At 35.5% G+C, this 17,415-nt stretch overlaps 1 protein-coding gene across 3 annotated transcripts in view; it reads right to left on the bottom strand.

Annotated features, from left to right (window-relative positions):
- BMP2K (BMP2 inducible kinase) overlaps positions 1-17,415 on the bottom strand; it is a 143,703-nt gene that overhangs the window by 14,687 nt on the left and 111,601 nt on the right. The window contains exons 15-16 of one of the 3 annotated variants that reach the window (XM_063705354.1): positions 14,694-14,804; positions 13,758-13,988 (exon numbers count right to left, since the gene is read on the bottom strand). The exons of 1 other annotated variant lie outside the window; for it this stretch is intronic. In XM_063705354.1, the coding sequence (XP_063561424.1) occupies positions 13,972-13,988; positions 14,694-14,804 (128 nt within the window). In that variant the 3' untranslated portion in view covers positions 13,758-13,971. Of the gene's footprint in view, positions 1-13,757; positions 13,989-14,693; positions 14,805-17,415 lie in introns of those variants that run through there. One more of the 3 variants, XM_019025578.4, reaches the window with a different exon arrangement.

Here is a 17,415-nt window from a genome sequence, read left to right as displayed (position 1 = left end):
GAGCCACCTATCCTATGTTGGTATGCAAACTAACTGTAAAACAGTGCCCTGGGGAGAAGAAAGGGAATGTGGGTTTCAGGAAAGGGAATGAATACCATGCTTTAAATATGATTTTTATGAGTATACTGTAGTCAACACTGGTAGTTGATCCTTTAGTGAAAATACGAATGGCACCATCTTAAACAGATACTGGTAGTGGAAATCCTCACAAACAGGTTCTACATTTTAAAGGTTTCATTCAGCAGTTAAGAGAAAACTAGCATAACTCATTTAATCCTTTCAATTTTCTTATCAAGTAGCCAGTATTATCTCCAACTTAAGATAAATTTTACAAGAAGTTTGGGCTGGGCACAATGGCTCTTGCCTGTAATCCCAGCACTTTGGGAGGCTGAGGTAAAAGGCTTTCTTGAGACCAGGAATTAGAGACAAGCCTAGGCAACATAGTAAGACCTAGTCTCTACAAAAAATAAAATAAAATAAAATAAAAAAGTAGCTGAGAATGGTGGTGCACACCTATAGCCCCAGCTACTTGGGAGGCTGAGGGAGGAGGATTGCTTGAGCCCAAGAGGTCCAGGCTGTAGTAAGCCTATGATCACGCCACTGCACTCCAGCCTGGGCAACAGAGCAAGACTCTTATCTCAAAAAAGGAAAACAAGTTTGCCAATACTCAATACCAAATGGTTAATCTGTGATAGAACTAAGATTTTTAACTCAGGGTTTTATAATTCCAAAGTCAATGGTCTTTCTGATAAACCACACTACTAACATCAGTTTTATAACCTGCCATAAAAGGCAAATATAATTCATGATAATTAAAATATCAACTTGTGGAATAAAACATAACATTTGCATACAGCAAACAGATTATTGATACAATTATTTGATTTTTGCACAAATGGATCATTATAAATTTAACTTTCCCAGAAATCAATGTTTAAAATTAAGAAGAGAAAAAACTAGACTTGATTCATTTTAAGACGTAGTCTACCTAAATGTTATATTCAGCTAATCTTTCTAAAAGCCTGGAAATGATATCATAAACTAAGGCAACAAATAAATCAGAAAGATCATTCTTTGTGGCCAAAGTAAGGTAGGCCAGCTGACTGAACCAGACTGTGAATACATGAATTATCCTTAATTTCCTATCACAAACCTATTTACAGCTATTCCCAGTCTCAAGGAGAAAAATTTTTATGTCTTGTTAGACTCTCATTTTTCCATCTGTGCTACTGACTTTATCTCTCCAGAATACTGTTTATTCCTTCTCCTTCCTTCACTTTCAATCTTTCTATATACAGTTGAGCCTTGAACAATGAGGGGATTAGAGGTATCAACCTCCGACACAGTCAAAAATCCATGTGTAACTTTTAACTCCTCAAAAACTTAACTGCTAATAGCCTACTGTTAACCAGAAGCCTTGCTGATAACATAGTCAACTAATAACATATTTTGAATGTTATATTATACACTGTATTCTTAAAGAGAAAACAAAATGTTAATAATAAGATATTTACTACTAATTAAGTGAAAGTAGATCATCATAAAGGTCCTCATCCTCATCGTCTTCACATTGAGTAGGCTGAGGAGCAAAGAAGAGGGGTTGTTCTTGCTGTCTTAGGGATGGCAGAGGTGAAAGAAAATTAGTGTATAAAGGAATCCACACAGTTCAAACCCATGTTGTTCAAGGATCGACTGTATATATCAACACTCACTCTCACATCATTTAATTTTCTTGTCTTGCCCATATAAAATCTAAATTCTTCCCTTAATCCTTACCTACCTACCTTTCTCTGTTCTCAGCACAGCTGGACTCTTGGAAAGAATAATCCGTTGCTAATATCTCAACTTCTTCAACTCTCATTCACTTCTCAAATCCACCGCAATCAGGATTCCAACCGTATTATTCTTGCCAAGATAAAATAATTACTAAATGCTAAATCTAATGGACTATTTCCAGTCACCCTAACCCTGTAACCCTGTGGACATTTCAAAAGATATGCTCAATCCTTTGGGAAAAAAAAAAAAATTCTTTCTTCAGCCCTCCTGTACTTCTCTTGTTTCTATGGTCCTTCTTTCTCTATCCCTTTTCTTATCTCCTTTGTCTTGCCTCTTCACTGTTAGAATTAACCTGAATTTTCTTCTTCTCATCCCTCTTCTAGTCTCTTCTAACTGGCATGAACTACCACTTTCTTGATGGTAAACCCAATGGCCAAGATTTCTGTCTTGGATGTCTTCTTTTGTGTCTAAACGCCTACTAAAAAGATTCCAGTGCCCCTACAGACAACTCAAACTCAACCTATGTGAATGTGAACTCTTTTCTCTTGACCTACCCTATATTCTCCCTTTCCAGAAAAGAACTTCACCAATTTTGCTGAAACAAAAATCTGCTAATCATTTTAGATTCCTCTCTTTCCTTCAAGGTCCCCTGTTCCCTCCCATATGGTTACTAAATCCTATATATTCTGCCCCTCTAAATCTCTCTCAGGCTGTTATTTCAAGCATGGAGTCTTTTGCAATACACTTATTTTAAGAGAAAGGGTCTCACTATGTTGCCCAGGCTGGAGTGCAGTGGCTATTCATAGGCATGATCCCACTACTGATCAGCACAGGAGTTCTGACCTGCTCTACTTCCAACCTGAGCCAGTTCACCCTTCCTTAGGCAACCTGGTGGTCCCCCTCGCTTCCTGGAGGTCACCATATTGAGGTCCAACTTAGTGCAGACACAGGATCAGCATAGCGCATTGCAGTCCAGAACTACTGGGCTCAGGCAGTCCTCCCGCCTAAGCCTCCCGAGTAGCTGGGACTACAAGCACATGCCACTGCACCAGCTGCAATAATCTTTTAATCACTACTTCTCAAACTTGAAGTAGAGAAGCAACAGGTTTATTTCTTATTTTTGTTAATAATTCCCAATTCACATTGTCCAAGTGATTCAATACATATAAAGTTATTTCTCACTTGCTTTCAATTTCTGTAGTCATTTTGTTGCAGACCACACTTTGAAGAGCAATGGTCTTTTTTTTTTTTTGAGATGGAGTCTCGCTCTGTCGCCCAATGTAAGGACTTTAAACAGGAAAGGAATATGATTAGATATACAGTCTAGAAAGATTACAGTCTTTCCAGTGTAATCTTTCTAGACTGTATTAATCATATTCCTTTCCTGTTTTAAAGTCCTTCCATTTCTGCCTATTACCTCCACTGTCTCCATATCATGATAGCCCCTGCCAACCTCTCCAGTTTAATTCAATATATAACTATTATTGCTAACATCCTGAAGTTCTTCAAGAATCATACACTAGAATCTAAAATAAACAATACACCTTATTGTAGCTTATAAAATGGCCCAGCAGTGGACTGACAATCTGTAAATGTTATGTTCCAACAAATATTTGCTCTATGTAATGTAATGTTTCCCAATCCTAAACTCAATTTAACTTCCTATTAGATAATAAAGCCCACAGGGTGGGTCTAGGGTCTTTGGGAGAGTTGAGGAAGTTCACCAAACCTAATACTGCCATCCTCAAATACCTGCAATTCTCTGAACATACTGAATTGTCTTAGAACTTTGCTCACAACTGTTCTCTCTGCTCTGAATGCCCTCTTCATTCCTCTAAGTTCACATGCATTCATTTCTCAGGGCTTAACCATAAGTAACATCTTTCTCATGAAGCTTTCCTCATTTCCCAATCCCAACTCAACCAGAATAATGCAACTCTCTCCTTTGTGCACCAACAGAATAATTTATCTATTGTAGCATTTGCATCTTAATTGCATGTAGTTTTCATGACTCTCTCAACCTAACCAATCTCAAAGTCCTTGAGAGGCAAGGGCTGTAATCTTTATAATAATCCTTTTAGATTTTCAGATAAAACTCTATCCAGTAATAGAAATAGCTCCTGAATTAACTTCTGAGACTATGCCCATATTAATCATGGCTGGGAAATTAGAAGGTAGAAGAAATAAGAGGCACCAATGCAAATATAAATTAAAACAAATTATCTGTACATGGTAGTATACTTAGCGCTATAAAAAATGCTATGAAAACACAGAAGTAGCAAGAAAAAGGATCAAAAAGTTTTACATACACTATGCTTAACAGGTATAAATATTAGACCTACAAGGAAAATGAAGTAAATGGTTCAAAATTCAAATAGCTGTGCTAATATAATGATGAGATTGTGTTTTTCCTATATTATTCAAAGCTTTATGATATAGTTAATTTTTCATTATAAATTTTTAATTCAATTATAGCACAGACACATTTGTACATTGCTACATAATCTTCACTTCCATCATTTTAAAAACAGCACTAAATTTTAATTACTAAATAAGCCATAATTTAATATTTCACCTAATATTGGATATTTAGGGCACTTTAAATTTTGTTTCTACAACTAATGTTATACTGAACATTTTTATAGCTGCACTTTTCCCCAAGATGTTATGTTATTTTCTTAAGGTAAGTTCCCAGAAATAAGGCTTAAAAAAAATCAAAAAAACATTTTCTTAAGCTGCTCTCAAAAAAAAGTTTTACCAATTTATGCCATCAGCAATATCTTATGCTAATTTTACTCCATATTTTAAGCATTTTATATATATACATAAAATCATACTAAATTGTATTTACTTACCAGCTCCATTGTACATTTCCCCCCAAGCAATATATTTCAAGAGAGGAAACTATCAAAACTCTAAGATTAAGCTTCCCAAGTAAATGAGCATTTTTTGAAAACTTCCAGCGGGAGCATAAATCAGTGTATTCATTCTGTAGGCCCATCTAGCAATAAATCCATTCTGTAAATGTACATGCTCTTGGCCATTAGTCCTCCTCTAGGAATAATGTCATGTCCCAAATGTTCATGTGTAAGGATATTCAATAAAGAATTATTTAAAATATTGCAAACTCTTCTTGATGGATTTGCAAAAGCAGCAGCAAAGAAATATTGTGATAAAAAACAGTTTAAATATTAAAAATTTAACAACTTCTAGAAAGTCCCATAAAATTAAAAAGATAATTCATTTGTAAAAATCAAGTAGACATATTAGTCTCATAGTTGAGATCTCACTGCACTGCATTCACCATGTATAATAATCATGACAAAATCTAACATTTCCTGAAAAACTATGTGCCAGTCACTTTTTGTGCTTCACATATATTTTTCTTATTAATCACTAAAAACCCTGAGTCACATGTTATGGAATATTACCCCCATTTTATAGATGAGGAAACTGATACACACAGCAAGTAGGTGATTTGCCTGGGTCAAACGCTATCAATAGACTTTAAACTGAACCCAGATAATTTTAACTTCAAGAATTTACTCATATAATTTTTAAATATAAGTACAATTAAATGTTATTTCTGATCCCTACTTTTTCAATACACATGCTTTGAGTATTTTATCATAATATAGGCATTTGTATAAAAAACTGCCAAAATTTGATAGTTTGATCGTTGGCTCACCAAGCCCAATATTCCATCTCTGCCAGTGACAGTAGGATTATTAGTTGTGAGAAAAATGAATGTCATTTATAATCTTGGCTGCAAAAAAGTTAGGTTATAGATTCATGAAGGTAAGGAAAGAAAATTAAAAGCACCCTATGTTTCAATTAATTAAACACTGTTTTTGGACTTGGCAGGATGGCTCACGCCTATAATCCCAGCATTGTGGGAGGCCAAGGCAGGATTGCTTGAACCCAGAAATTCAAGATCAGCCTATTCAACACAGCAAGACCTTGTCTCTACTAAAAATTAAAAAATTAGCTGGGCGAGGTAGCTTCTGCTTGTAGTCCAGGCTTCTTAGGAGGCTAAGGTGGGAGGACTGCTTGAGCTCAGGAGTTCAAGGTTGCAGTGAACCGTGATCATGCCACTGCACTCCAGCCTGGGCAAAAAAGCAAAATGCTGTTTCAAAAACAACAACAACGGCCGGGCGCGGTGGCTCACGCCTGTAATCCCAGCACTTTGGGAGGCCGAGGTGGGCGGATCACGAGGTCAGGAGATCGAGACCACGGTGAAACCCCATCTCTACTAAAAATACAAAAAATTAGCCGGGCGCAGTGGCGGGCGCCTGTAGTCCCAGCTACTCGGGAGGCTGAGGCAGGAGAATGGCGTGAACCCGGGAGGCGGAGCTTGCAGTGAGCCGAGATTGCACCACTGCACTCCAGCCTGGGCGACAGAGCGAGACTCCGTCTCAAAAAAAAAAAAAAAAAAACAACAACAAAAGCTGTGTTCATATAAAAATTAGAGTACAATTGGCAATGATATTATAGTCCTTTTGCTCCATAAAATTTTGATGATTTTTCTTTAACAATAGATATGAGCTAAATTCCCATCTACATCCCAACTTCCATTAATAAATCTATAGATCCATCTTCTTATTTTTTCCCAAGTCTCACTTTCAACTTTTATTTCATTACCTCTTTTTTTTTTAGGTGTCAGTTCTTTTATTTCTTCTAGTATCATTTACTTCAAGGGAATCCTCAATGTCAAGTATTTTTTAAAAATTTATCCTAAACCCTCTGGGATTTCAACCTTTAATCAAAACACTTTTTGAAATTTGTGAGAAATTAGAAAAATTATAAACTATGTGGCAAATTCAGCACATCAAAATGTGTGAAATGCAGCTAAACTGTGTTTGAAGAGAAATCTGTACCTTAAACCCTACGCTTTAAAAAGATCAGTGTAAAATTAAATACAGGTGTACGTTTTTGTATTGTGCCAGACTTCACTGTATTTCCAAGATTGACTTTTTAAAAAAATTAAAACTCTGTAGCAAGCCTATGTTGAACAAGTCTATCACTGCCATTTTTTTAAGAGCATGTGATTACTTTGTGTCTCTATGTCACATTCTGGTAATTCTTACAATATTTAAAAGTTTTTCATTATTATTATATCTGTTATGGTGACCTGTGATCAGTGATCTTTGATGTTACTACTGTAATTGTTTTGGGCTCCACAAACTGAGCCCATATAAGACAGCAAACTTAACTGATAAATGTTTATATGTGTTCTGACTGGTCTACCGACCAGCTGTCCCGTGTCTCTCTCCCTTTCCTTAGGTCTCCCTATTCCCTGAGACACAACAATATTGAAATTAGGCCAGTTAATAACCCCACAATGGCCTCTAAGTGTTCAGGTGAAAGGACGAGATGCATCTGTCACTTTAAATCAAGAGTTAGAAATGACTAATCTTAAGAGAGGAAAGCATGCTGAAAGCTGAGATAGGCCAAAAGCTAGGCCTCTTGCACCAGTTAGCCGAGTGAACACAAAGGAAAAATTATTGAAGGAAATTAAAAGTGATACTCCAGTGATCAGTGATGAACGATAAGAAAGGAAAACAACCCTACTGCTGATATGGAGAAAATTTTAATGGTCTGGACAGAAGATCAAACCAACCACTGCATTCCCGTAAGCCAAAGCCTTAATCCAGAGCAAGGCTCTAACTCTCTTCAATCCTATGAAGGCTGAGTGAAGTGAGAAACCTGCAGAAGAAAAATCTGAAGCTAGTAGAGGTTGGATCATGAGCTGTAAGGAAAGAAGCCATCTCCAGAACATATAAGTACAGGTAACGCAGGAGGTGTAACAAGTTATCCGGAAGATTTCATTAAGATCACTGATGAAGGTGGCTACACTAAACAACAGATTTTCAATACAGACAAAACAGCCTTCTATTGGAAGATGCCATCTAGGACTTTTAGAGCTAAAGTTAAGTCCATGTCTGGCTTCAAAGATTCAAAGGACAGACTGACTCTCTTGTTAGGAGCTAATGCAATTGGTGACTTTAAGTTGAAACCAATGCTTACTTGCCATTCCAAAACTTCGAGGCCCTTAAGAACTATGCTAAAACTACTCTGTTTGTGTTCTATAAATGAAATAACAAAGCCTGGATGACATCACATCTGTTTCCAGCATAGTTTACTGATTATTTGAAACCCACTCTTGAAATCTACTGCTCAGAAAAGAAGATTGCTTTCAAAATATTCCTGCTCATTGACAATGCACCTGTCACCCAAGAGCTCTGATGGAGAAGTACAAGATTACTGTTGTTTTCATGCCTGCTAAAATAACATCCCATCTGCAGCCCATGGATCAAGCAGTAATTGTGTCTTTCAAGTCTTATTAGCTGGGCGTGGTGGCTCACACTATAATCCCAGCTACTCTGGAGGTTGAGGTGAGAGGGCTGCTTGAGGCCAGGAGTTCCAGACGAACCTGGGCAACATAGTGAGACCCAAACTCTAAGGAAAACTTTAAAGAATTTCGCAGGTGTTGTAGTGCATGCCTATAGTCCCAGCTACATGGGAGGCTGAGGCGGGAGGATCACTGGAGCCCAGGAGTTCGAGGCCACAGTGAGTTATGACCATGCCACTCCATTCCAGCCTGGAAGACAAAGCAGGACCCATTTTTAAAAGTCTTATTATTTAAGAAATACATTTCATAAGGTTATAACTGTTACAGATAGTGAATTCTCTCATGAATCTGTGCAAAGTAAACTGAAAACCTGAAAAGAATTCACCATTCTAGATTTCATTAAAATCATTCGTGATTCGTAAGAACAGGTCAAAATATCAACATTAACAAGACTCTGGAAGTTGACTCCAGCCCTCATGGATGATTTTGAAGGGTTTAAGATTTCAGTGAAGGAAGTAACTGCAGATGTCGTGGAAAGAGAAGAGAACTAGAAATAGAACCTAAAAATGTGACTGAATTGTTGCAGTCTTGTAATCAAACTGGAACAGATGAGGAGTTGCTTATGCTTGAGCAAAGAAGTGGTTTCTTGAGATGGAATCTGTTCCTGGTGAAGATGCTGTGAACACTGCTGAAATGACTCCAAGAATTTAGAATATTACATAAACATAATTCATAAAGCAATGGTATGGTTTGACGGAATTAACTCCAATTTTGGAAGAAGTTCTACTGTGGATTAAAAAATTATATCAAACAGCATTGCATGTACAGAGAAGTCTTTCATGAAGAGTCCACTGATTTTGCAAACTTAATCATTGTCTTATTTTAAGAAATTACCACAGCCACCCCTTCTTTCAGCAACCAACACCCTAATCCATCAGCAGCCTTCAATACTGAGGCAAGACCTGCCACCAGCAAAAAGATTACAACCAGCTGAAGGTTCAGATGATCGTTAGCATTTTTTATCAATAAGTTATTTTTAAATTATGGTATATACATTTTTTTAGACATAATATTATTGCATACTTAACAGATTACAGCATAGCGTAAATGTAACTTTTGTATGCGCTGGGAAACAAAAAAATGTGTGTCCCTCTCTTTATTGCAAAATATTCACTTTTTGTAGTGGTCTGGAATGGAACCTGCAGTATCTCCAAAGTATGCTTGTATTTAAATCTTGCTTAAGAAGCTAGACAAAGAGTAGCAAATTATTCCTGAAATAGGTAGAAGAAAACACAAAAATTTTAGCATATGTCAATAAATAAAGAGCAGATAAAGTCAAAAGTTGGTTCTTTAAAGAGATTAATACCTTAGCAAGTTTGATAAAAAGGGGAAAACACAAATTACTACCATTAGGTATAAAAACGGAATATCAGAATAGATCCTCCACATTTTGAAATGATGATACTGGAACATTATTAAAAACCTAACGTCAATAAAATCCAGTATCTCAAGTGAAATGTACAAATTTCTTTAAAAATATAAATTTCAAAATTTACAATGTAAGAAAACTGAACATCTAAACGACCCTATAACTATTAAAGATATTAAATACGTAATTAAAAACCTTTTCACAAAGGTAACTTGAAGCCCAGTTTGCTTCACAGGTGAATTCTAAATATTTAGGAAAAAAATCTACATCATACACTAACTCTTACAGAAAGTACAAGTAACATTTCCCTACTCATTTTATGAGACCAACATAACTCTGAAACAAAAGCCTGACAAAGAGATTACAAGGAAAGAAAACCAAAGTTCAATATCCTTCATGAATAAAACATCCTTTTAAAGACTGAAAACAGCAATATTTTTTATAAAAGAAATCATGGTCAACTAGGGTGTTTCCAAGAAATTCAGTGTCGGTTTGGCATTTCCCACTAGTCTCATCCTTCCCCATTTCTCCATCACATTTTAGACTCAGTAATCTGTATCAAACTAAAGGATTTCTCAAGCCTTGGAAACACTGTATCTAATAAGCAAACTTCTTTACATCCTTCAGGTCTTCAGTTTAAGGCTACCTTTTCTGGGAAGAAAATAATTTACAATAATTTGCTGAAACTCTTAGAGTGAAAGATAAAGAAAAGAGAAGAAAAGGTGTGGCAAAATGTGCAAAACCAAAGTATCCTCAGACAAATTAAAATATACTGCATCCAATAATATGTTATTTGCAATCAGAAATAATGTCTGTAATATAAAGCCAAGGAAATTTCTAAGATGCAAATATAAAAGACAAAGAGCTAGAAAACAGAGGAGAACAAAATTTAAATTAGAGGTTCAATCCAAACGGCACAATATCCTAGTAAGAGGAATGATTTTAAAAGAAGAAAGCCCATAAAGAGGAAGAAAAAATTACCAAAGCATACAAAGCAAGAAAATACAAGTTTCCAGGCTAAATAAGTAAGGCCCACGAGGTCCCCAGCACAATGAATAAAAGGTACAACATCTTGAATATTCAGAACAAGTTAATACAGATGCTAAAAATGTCCATGGTGGGGTAAGGAGGAAGAGAAGGAGGAGCAGGAATAAGAAAAACAGGAAGAAGAAGAAACCCACCACAGTTCACACATAAAGGATCAGAAAAGAGAATAATATCAGATTTCTCAACAGAAATATGAGAAGCTAAAATACTATGAAGCAGTGCCTCTTAAAACTCACAGGGAAAATTATATCTAACCTAAAATTATTTGCCCTGCCAAATTATCAATCAGGTATCAGTTTAGGGAAAATACAAACTTTTAGGCAGCAAAGTTTATTTTGTATTTATTTTTGTAGAGACAAGGTCTCACTATGTCACCCAGACTAGTCTTAAACTCTTGGCCTCAAGCAAGCAATCCTCCCACCTCAGCCTCCCAAAATGCTGAGATTACAGGCATGAGCCACCCCACCCAGGCTAGGCAGCAAAGCTTAGAACTTCCTCTCATGCATATTTTCTCAAGCAACAACTAGAGGAGTTGCTTTACTAACAAACCAACAAAAAGGATGAGAAGAGCTCCAGGAATTTCCATAAAGATTGGTGGGAAAAATACTAGAATTGTAAGTGTGACAGCTCCAGAAAGCAACCAGTTCTGATTGCAGAGCTCCATGAGAGATGTAATGAAGAATGAAAATGATAGCCACCTTAAATTGGGAGGAAATTTACACTTCTAAATGAAGATTAATCAATGATAGGGTACATAAAAAACTAAGCAAACAAAAAACATAGTGATTATAAACACAGTAATTAACTCCAGGAAAAACAAAGACAGGAAATGTGATCATGGGATAATAAACCTCAGTGGTGACAAATATTTACATATTAAAAAAATGTAGACACTGAACACTGAATCAACCAAAAACTGTGTCAAAAACATGCTGGATGTAAGGACAGGACACGTGTGTGTGTGTGTGTGTGTGCATGATTGTGTATGTGTGAGGCGGACAAACTGTAAAATATCTAAATCAAAAAAAAAATCTCATTTTCCATAATAGAAAGTCCATAGCTATTGTTTTAAAAAGTGCAGAGGTAAGAAATAGCATAATTAGCATGATATATTAAAATACCAGAAGTGAAAAATTACCTCTAAGCAGTTTAAGTAGGAAAAGGGGACTGGGAGGGAACAGGAAGGGAAGTGATTTTTTTTTTTTCCATTTCAAATCTTGTTAAATCTGACTTTTTAAACTATATTCATACTTTAATAAAGTTTTAATTTACAAATTACTTTGTAAGATTATGAAAAACTGCAGAAAAAAAGTATATACTAATCTATTACAGTATCAAAGTTGAGGTTAAAAGTTTTCACAGAAACTTTTTCTTTCAAAATAAAAAGAGCACAATTCCTAATAAAACCAGTGTAAGGAACACTAGATTCAGGACAGTGGTTCTTAAATGAACATTAGCATTAGACTTAAAACTTAACTAAGTTCTTACAAGCATTCTGCTGCATAAATTCATTTTATTCTCGAGTAGCATTCTCTATATGGTTTACTAAAAATTAAATTCTGTTTAGTAATTGTCAACTCTCAAATTCAAATAAGATGGCTTATTGCATATACTTATCATTCTGTATTGTATATACACACATACACCTGGGAGTAGTTTTTTGCCTTTCTTGGGTCCTAGTCCTAGAAATCTCCAGATGCTTTTTCAGTCTCACAACGCTAGTAGAGTGTATTTTCATTGGATAGAACTCCTTTTTCCAACTTTTTCCTAAAGCTTATAGGGAGGTTAATTCTTGTTTCAGTAGGTTCAATTATTTTGCTATTAAAGAAAAATGAATGTCCCCAAATACGTTTTTACCTAAAAATTATACATGACAAAGTATTTCAAAGCTTTATAATAAGTAGCAATATATTTAGATTTTTTAACTTAATATTTTAGATCTGACATATATCAAATTAACAGTGCTAATATTGCACAGTGATCACTTTTTCTTCTTTCTCAGGAGATGCATTTCTCCTATGACCATACTCTCCTTTATTCCAGTCTATATACTTTTTTCATAACCAAACCAGTCCAATATTTATGTTCACACTGTTTAAAAAGATTTCTTTAAAAGGTAGTATTTATATTAATGGGCTTTTTTTTTTTTTTTTTTTTTTTTTTTGAGACAGAGTCTCACTCTATCGCCCAGGTTGGAGTGCACTGGCACAATCTCGGCTCACTGCAAACTCCGCCTCCCGGGTTCACGCCATTCTCCTGCCTCAGCCTCCCGAGTAGCTGGGACTACAGGCACCCACCACCACGCCTGGCTAATTTTTTGTATTTTTAGTAGAGATGGGGTTTCACCATGTTAGCCAGGATGGTCTTGATCTCCTGACCTCGTGATCCGCCTGCCTTGGCCTCCCAAAGTGCTGGGATTACAGGCGCGAGCCACCGCGCCCGGCCCATTAATGGGCATTTTTTTAAGGCCACTGTCCTAAATCTATGGAATATGAATTTTTATAGATAGTCATGATTTTTTTCTGCACATTCAATGAACAGTATTAGGTACCTACTGGGTTGTATACTGGGCAGGATTCAAAGATAGACAATTCATATTTCCCACCCTCAATAAGCTTAAAATCTAATATAAATACCCATAGTAAACAGTTAAACAAAATAGCAGCAATCAAGCTCAAACCTGTGAACATGTTGCGAAGTACAAAATCTTTAGGCCAACCTCCAAATAAGGGTGTCCAGAGAAAAGACCAATCACTGAAGCTTACTTCAGTTCTCCTAACTCTACTATTCATTTCCCCAGGGTTCTTTCAGATGCCATTAAACAGCAGAGAAGTAGTTGTATAGGTCCATGCAAACCTGAAAAGGATAATGCAATTCCTAACAGAGGATGTAAAAGAGCTAGTACTGAAACTGCTTTCTACCACACAGAGATCAGTATCTCAAGTCATTGAATACTATGTTCTTGAGAACTTACAATGACTATTTTGAGTTATTATAATTTTAGAAAGTAATAATTCCATTACCCAGGGTATTGGGGGTATAAGGGAACACATTTATGCAGAATAAGTAAACAGACACAGTAAGCTATGTTCCCCAGTTAATTATGTCATTTATGAAAAAGAAAACTTGAAAGCAGCAAACAGAAAACAGCAAGAATAGGAACTGTTTTTAATAAATGTCAAAGAAAAAAATACGGAGTATGAAAGCAATGAAAAAACTATCCTGTATATTCCAGATAACAAAACAAGTCTGAATGTTGAAAAGCTGTTCAATGTACTCGGCAGAAATCCTAAACACTCAATTCTTCTTTTGGCTTTACATTTGTAAGTTTTTCTTTTGTTGTTAATCCTGTAGTTTTCAAATGGTGTTACATATGTAACTTGCCTGAGTGAGAAACAAAAGGAACAGAACTGAAGAACACGGCCGACAGTTACCATGAATATATTGAACTTTTACCTTCTAATAAAGCATAACTTCTTCTAACATATTTCCCTTTACCAAGATTAAAACTCTTTTTTTCCACTATAACCATACATACATGAAAATTCATTTATGCCAATGCACGATCCTATTCCATCCTAGTATCTTCCAAGTGTTAACTGGGTAATTTGAAATTATTACTGAAAATTTTTAACAGTGGAAAACATCAATATTTGAATTCTGGATTGAAATCAAAAGAGGGATATAAGAAGAAAAGAGTAGCTAAAACAAAGTGATTGTGACAAATACAAAATTATTAATACTTTTAAAATGCATCTACAAGAGAGCATGTACAAACTAGGAAAATATCAAATTTTTAAGCAAAAGCCAAGTATAAAAATATCTTTAAATATTTTTTTCAACAGTATCCAATAATAAAGATGAAAAGAAGCAGTTATGTTTCTATTGTATAAATCAGCATTTTTCTATGTTGGCAAAGATACAACTGAATAATAACTCAATGCAAAGAACATCATTAAGAAGAGTAGCATGGCTAAAGGTTAAAATATTTTCTACTTTCTGTAGCTAACATCAGAGTCTTACTTCCACTTTATAAGATTTTGCTGTTGTTTTATTTGTGACAGTGATGATGTTACATGTGTAACTTGCCTGAATGAGAAATGAAAGGAACAGAACCAAAAGGATCTTCTGGAGGATGGTTATGTGGAGCAGAAAGTGAGTCTACATTCTTATCTGAGGATGCTCTCTCCTCGAGCCTATCTGCAAAAATAAGATGAAACGAAATAAAAAATGAAATGAAATAAAAATGATCTTTAAATTAAAAAGTGATATACAATATAAATAAAAGTGAAAATTAAAGCACCAGCCTTTTTGAAAAACATTAGGTTCAGAATCTATCACTGTTTAAGTATTAGGGAGTAGTCCTGAATTTAATACATATTTGTTGCTGCAAAAGCAAATTTAACAATATAATCCATGATAGGTTTCACTAAATACAATTAACCTAATAACAAACTTAGTCTGATTCATTTAAATACTACTTGTCCTCAACTTTTGGGCCTGAACTCAAACCCAGCTAAATAAACAGAGACATATTTGACAGACAGTCTCCAAAAATAAATTTAGAAAAAATCTTGCAAATGGTCATTCATCCATAAAGTAGGTAAATCTTACTTCTCAATAGCAATAAAAAGTAATTCACTATATTTTACTTTTTTGTTCTTTTTTTATACTACTTTGTACTATCAAACCATTCTCTCTCTCTCACACACACACACACACACACACACACACACAAACACACATCCCCCCACATACACTCACAAAAACTTACATAAAAACAGAGTTTATCGATTCATCCAACAAGTAAATTTTAGTATCTACTATGTGCCAATGTGCCAGGCACTATTCTAGGCAACTGGCATGTAATGTCAAACAAAACAAAGACCCCTGCCCTTATGCAGTTTATACGCTGGTGTGGAAAAAACAAATAATAGGCAATAGGCATAATAAGAAATGTATATGGTGTATTAAAAGCTATAGAGAAAAATGTAGTGCAGGGAAACAGGAATTGAGAAAGTGGGTAGAGGTTTTAGTAATAGAGTGATTCTATTAGTTACTAGGTAAGAAAAGACTTGAAGGAGGCAAGGGAGTAAATATCTAGGAAAGAACAATCAGGTAGAGAAAGAGCTGGAGCGAAGACTCTAAGGCAAGAGGCCCGGTGTGTTTTGAGTTGATATATCCTGACTCCCTAGTAATGATTATCTTTTCCTTGCTCTTAAACTCTCCATACAGGTCAGGGATGGGGGCTTACACCTATAATCCCAGCACTCTGGGAGACCAAGGCAGGAGGATTTCTTGAAACCAGCCTGAGCAACACAGTGAGATGACTTTTTTCACCAAGCATGTAATAAAATTTGAATCTCTCCCGATCTTTACAGAATGTTAACTTCTATAACAGTTATAACAGTTATCTATAACTGTTATATTCTATAACAGTCAATAACACATTACTTTAAGAATGCAAAAATACTACTAAAAATTGAGGCTACAGTGAGGCAAAACTGTACCACTGCATTCCAGCCTGGATGACAGAGAGACCCTGTCTCTAAAACCAACAAAAAAACTCTCCACATAGTAGACACATACTAGTTGAGAACTTCTGATTTTTGTAGGATGTCTCTCTAGCTTCTGATTCTTGGCAATCAAAATTCTACTTGAGACTCATTCTACCTCCTTTCCAGATATTTCAAGCATTTCTACCAGCAGACCTTTGGTCCACAGCCATTTGAAAAAATCCAAATCATGTTTAGACTGACCTATATTCCAAGAATTCCATGGTAAGCTGTACTGGTTTCAACTGAGTTCTAAGGGACTGCAGTGTAGGGGAGGCAGAACCCAAGTAGAATTGGAATTCCCTAAAAATGACTTTTAATTTTGGAGTGAAGCAAAAAGCCCCAAGTTCAAGCAGCATCTCTTCTAACAGTGCTTTTTACATTTAACGTACATTTCAGTTACCTGGGGATTTGTTAAAATGTAGACTCTGATGGGATGAGTTTGGGGAGGATCCTGACATTCCACACTTCAACTAGCCCCCAAGTGATACTGACACTGCTGTCCAAGAAGTACACTCTTGAATAAACAAGGCCCTAGAGTCTATAATATTCTAAATATAATTACTCCTATGGGCAACTAATTCTTTCAAAACCTTTATGACAATGGGACAATTACCAGCTCTTACAGCTAAGATGAACTCTGCAATATCTACATGAAACTTTGGATTGTTTAAATTTTTACTTAAAATTTTGTTGAAACACTATTAAACATTTTGTTGAGGCACTACTATTGAGTTACTAAATACATCTGACAATTGTTTTATGAACAAACAAAACTTCCTAAACTTAAGTGCTACTTTTCAAATCCAACACTGCATTGGTTAACAACGAAAATTCATTTTGGGTATTATTTTTCAAGATATTAACTGTATACTTAATGCAGGAAATCAGTAACAAATGCTCATTTTACTAAAAACTTTTATTTTGTTGTCAAAACACCCATTAAAGAGTAGCTAGTCCCATAACATCTTTCTGCAAAAGGTTGAAGAATAATTTATATAATGAAGGGTCCCTAACTTATTGTGGTGGGAGGCTGCAATCAAACCTTAAGGTGAGGATTAAGATTCACTGAGTCATAGAGATTACATGTGGTTACCTATTTATTCAGGCACTGAATGCATTTATGGAGGAACTGTAAAACCAGTAATTATGTCTTGTATCAGAATCCACCTGGACTCCCCCACTCTTCTCCATTTCCCAAATTCCAGTGTATAAAGCACTGAGGACAGAGAAAAGAGGGGGTGAGAAAGAACAAA

The sequence above is a fragment of the Gorilla gorilla genome, chromosome 3 (assembly GCF_029281585.2).
Source record: "Gorilla gorilla gorilla isolate KB3781 chromosome 3, NHGRI_mGorGor1-v2.1_pri, whole genome shotgun sequence".
Lineage (NCBI taxonomy): Eukaryota > Metazoa > Chordata > Mammalia > Primates > Hominidae > Gorilla > Gorilla gorilla.
The sequence above is the reverse complement of the archived record's forward strand: the minus strand, read 5'-3'. Positions and strand labels throughout refer to the sequence as shown.